Genomic DNA, 3,211 nt, shown 5'->3' with positions numbered 1-3,211 from the left:
CCGTTTAAAAGATTTTTAAATATTTTTATGCAGATTTTTTAAGCTTCATCTGTTTTGTCATCTGAGGGGACTTTTTTCAAAAAGTTCTTTAAGAAACTATTTTTATTCATAAAAAACTACATTTTTGGAGATATTTTCAAATCGGTCCAGCTCACTTAAATCTTAATATTTTTCCGAAATATTTTGGTGGACGTCTTAAAATATAATAAATTTTGTAATCCCGGCGGAAAAACCGCAACTTTTTTTGGTGATGCAGTCTAATGTATATACATACGTACGAGGACAAACAGCTGATTCCGTACGGAAGATGCGATCAGTATCGCTCTTTCCTTAAGCAAATGACGTTTGGCGAAACTTGACGAAACTTGATGTTAAGCACATTATAGTTTCAGAATAGGATTTATGTGTATTCGCACGTTTGCATACGCTTGCTTATTCATATTATAGTTAGCCCTTAAGTTTACAAGTTCAAATCAATATAAGAAGGAAATGGGAACCAACTTTTTCAAAATGCTTCGGTATTTATTCATATTTAAACCTCTTTTAAAGAATGAAATTGGTCTTATTCCCATCACAATTGAGATTTTTTGTGAACTTGTCGTGGTATTTCTTTTCCACATTTCGAAATTTGTCGGCAATTTCAATATCAGCGATACATTTAAATCCATTCAAGTTCAAAGAAAACTAACTATGTATTATTGCTGAAGAAAGGAAAATGCAATAAGTAAACCGGCTCACGGCTCGAAATATTCTGACTTATCCTGAGTTTCGCGTGAAAAAAAATTAACCTAAAAATTTGTCATCCTCCGATAGTAAAACTATGGAAACCAAGAGTGAAAAGTGAACCGGTTTGGGGAAAATGAAACTCATGATAAGGCTGATTAAAATTCTGCAGACAACAATTTGTTCCTAACGTACCTTAAATCAAAAATCTTATTCTTTCAAGTAATAAAAAGACAATTAGAAATGCAATTATGTATGTTATTATTATTGTTATAAATAGAAATACATATGCTAAATGAAATGTAATTTCCTTAATGTAATTTATTTTATTAAAGACTATTAACTACTCAAGCAGTTTTATGAATCATAATGCTTTTTAAAATGGCCAAATTTAAAATCTGGCAATGTGACCTGTAAAGTATATAGCATGGGGATCACGAATGACGAACACGAACGGATGGTCGGCAATGAAGGTTTTAGGATCCCACGGCAATGACATTGGCACGCCCACTGCAACTGTAGGAAAAAAGAGGCAGCCAAGCAAAGAAAACAAAAATTTAGAATTCTCAACTCTTTGCAAGCGTTCGTTGTACTACAACTTACCGCTGGCAGCTGCGGCTTCGCAACCGATTTCATTCACATCAATGAAAGCCTTGTGTTGAACACGAGACACACGCGTGCTGATCGGCGAGTTGTGGAAAATGTTGCTGAAGTCCGCCTCATCCGTGAACATGGTTCTAATGCCAAGCTGTTGGTAAAGAGAAAGTAATAAAAAATATATGTATGTATATTAAACATTTAGCCAAACTTCGACTCTATGCACACCTTCAGCAAGTACGGCTTCAAATCGGTATCGAATTCGAATTTGAATTTAGGCAAATTCACTGTTACGCTGCTCCATTCCCAACGTTTTTCCAGCGCATCGAAGTCCACACCTTTCAGCTGTTGTTCCAATTCGTAGAGACCATTGCGATTGTTCGGCAATATGAACCACATACGCAGATCGGTATTCTCAAAGAACAGCTCAATCGCCTTGGCATTGAGTTCTTCATATTCGGCATAGTTGTACCAGTTGTCAGCGAACATGGTGGGCACTTTCACTGTTTCATTGTCGTTGATCCAGAATAAACGGTCGGACGTCTCATCGTCCATGAACGGACGCGCCCATTTTGCCTTGAAGTAGATGGCGTTAACAAGCGCCACATTAATATCTGGCTCCACACTATCCAAAACGCGCTCAATCTTGCCGTTCGTCTTTTCAGCGAGCCACTTGTTGATCAACTCCACAGCTTTCGGCTCATCAGTAAAGTCCAATTGCTCTGCATCGGAGTCGAAGTACTTCCGTGCGGCTTCACGGAATTCTGGCTCAATGACGAGCGCATCCTTGGCGTAAATCTTGTTGGCTATCTCCAATGTGGTTTTCGGTTTCACAAAGGAATGCAGCAATTTGTAATAGCTCTTGGCAATGGTGCTACGACTCTGCGACTGCGCGTGTAAGCTCTTCTGCAGCTCGGTGGCAGTCTTGCCATCGGCGCCGTAGTAGGCCAAACCAAGCGCAGTTTGTATAGCGACCGGCGATATGATCACATTCTCGTGCTGCTTGTCGGCGGCGATGGTTTGAAAGAGTTCAGTGGCAAAGAGATTGCGATCCTGTATAGCATTGGCGGCAACATCGCGGGCCAACAGTGTGTTTAATACAAAAAGGACAACTAAAAAAGATTTTGTAGTTTCGATTACACTTTTATTTACAGCACAGTCTAAATATACGATACACACCTGTGCACCACTTCATGATTACAGCGCTATGGTGTTTTCTTCTACTATAAGCCGTAAGATATTCTACTTTTGTACTCTCCAGAACAAAACTCACTGCAAGACTAAAAGTGGGAACGCCGGGATAGCTTCAATTTATACTGAACCAGCCAGCTGGGCGAAAGCAAACGAACAAAACAAGCCGAGGTAATAAGTAAGGTGATAAAAGAAAGCCGATTAGCATATTTGTTGGGCTGTAAGTACAAAAGAAACCATCCGTTGTAGCTTCTGGTATGACCACGACCAAAACAATACCAAAACAAATGCAGAAAGGAAAGAGATCTTCAAATCAAACTGGCCAACGAGCAAAGAAACGATAACCGAGAACAGTGTGGAAGTAAAGGCACGTAAGAGCGTATAAAGTGGTCGTAAAGTGGTAAGCAGCGATCAGTGGCTAGCGATCAACTACCATCTTCAATGGGTGCTCACCTTCGCGAAGGTAAGAACGGATATGATACCTTGAAAGGCATAGTAAATTATGCCCACTGAGCCATATGAAGCAACGAAGAGTATTATTGTGTTTTATCGTTCGTGTGTATTCATGTTTTAAGAGTACATATGTATGTATGTACATATCAGCACCTCTGCAGGTTTGCGCATAAACAACTTGCAAACTCTCATTTGTTCGACATAAAAAATTTATAAATGAGTACCTACGCACATTTTATGCTAGTAA

At 39.2% G+C, this 3,211-nt stretch overlaps 1 protein-coding gene across 1 annotated transcript; it reads right to left on the bottom strand.

The window, feature by feature from the left end:
* Positions 1-982: 982 nt before the first annotated feature.
* Spn43Aa (Serpin 43Aa) lies at positions 983-2,878 on the bottom strand. Its single transcript, XM_017630646.1, has 4 exons — positions 2,500-2,878; positions 1,549-2,432; positions 1,327-1,471; positions 983-1,239 (listed from the first exon to the last, which is right to left on the bottom strand). The coding sequence occupies exons 1-4, from the start codon at positions 2,513-2,515 to the stop codon at positions 1,115-1,117; spliced, it is 1,170 nt and encodes a 389-aa protein (XP_017486135.1). The 5' UTR covers positions 2,516-2,878; the 3' UTR covers positions 983-1,114.
* Between the last annotated feature and the right edge of the window lie 333 nt (positions 2,879-3,211).

The sequence above is a fragment of the Rhagoletis zephyria genome, unplaced genomic scaffold (assembly GCF_001687245.7).
Source record: "Rhagoletis zephyria isolate East Lansing unplaced genomic scaffold, Rhagoletis_zephyria_1.1 Rzeph_scaffold_07975, whole genome shotgun sequence".
Lineage (NCBI taxonomy): Eukaryota > Metazoa > Arthropoda > Insecta > Diptera > Tephritidae > Rhagoletis > Rhagoletis zephyria.
Note: the sequence above shows the minus strand (reverse complement) of the source record. Positions and strands in the feature narration are given on the sequence as shown.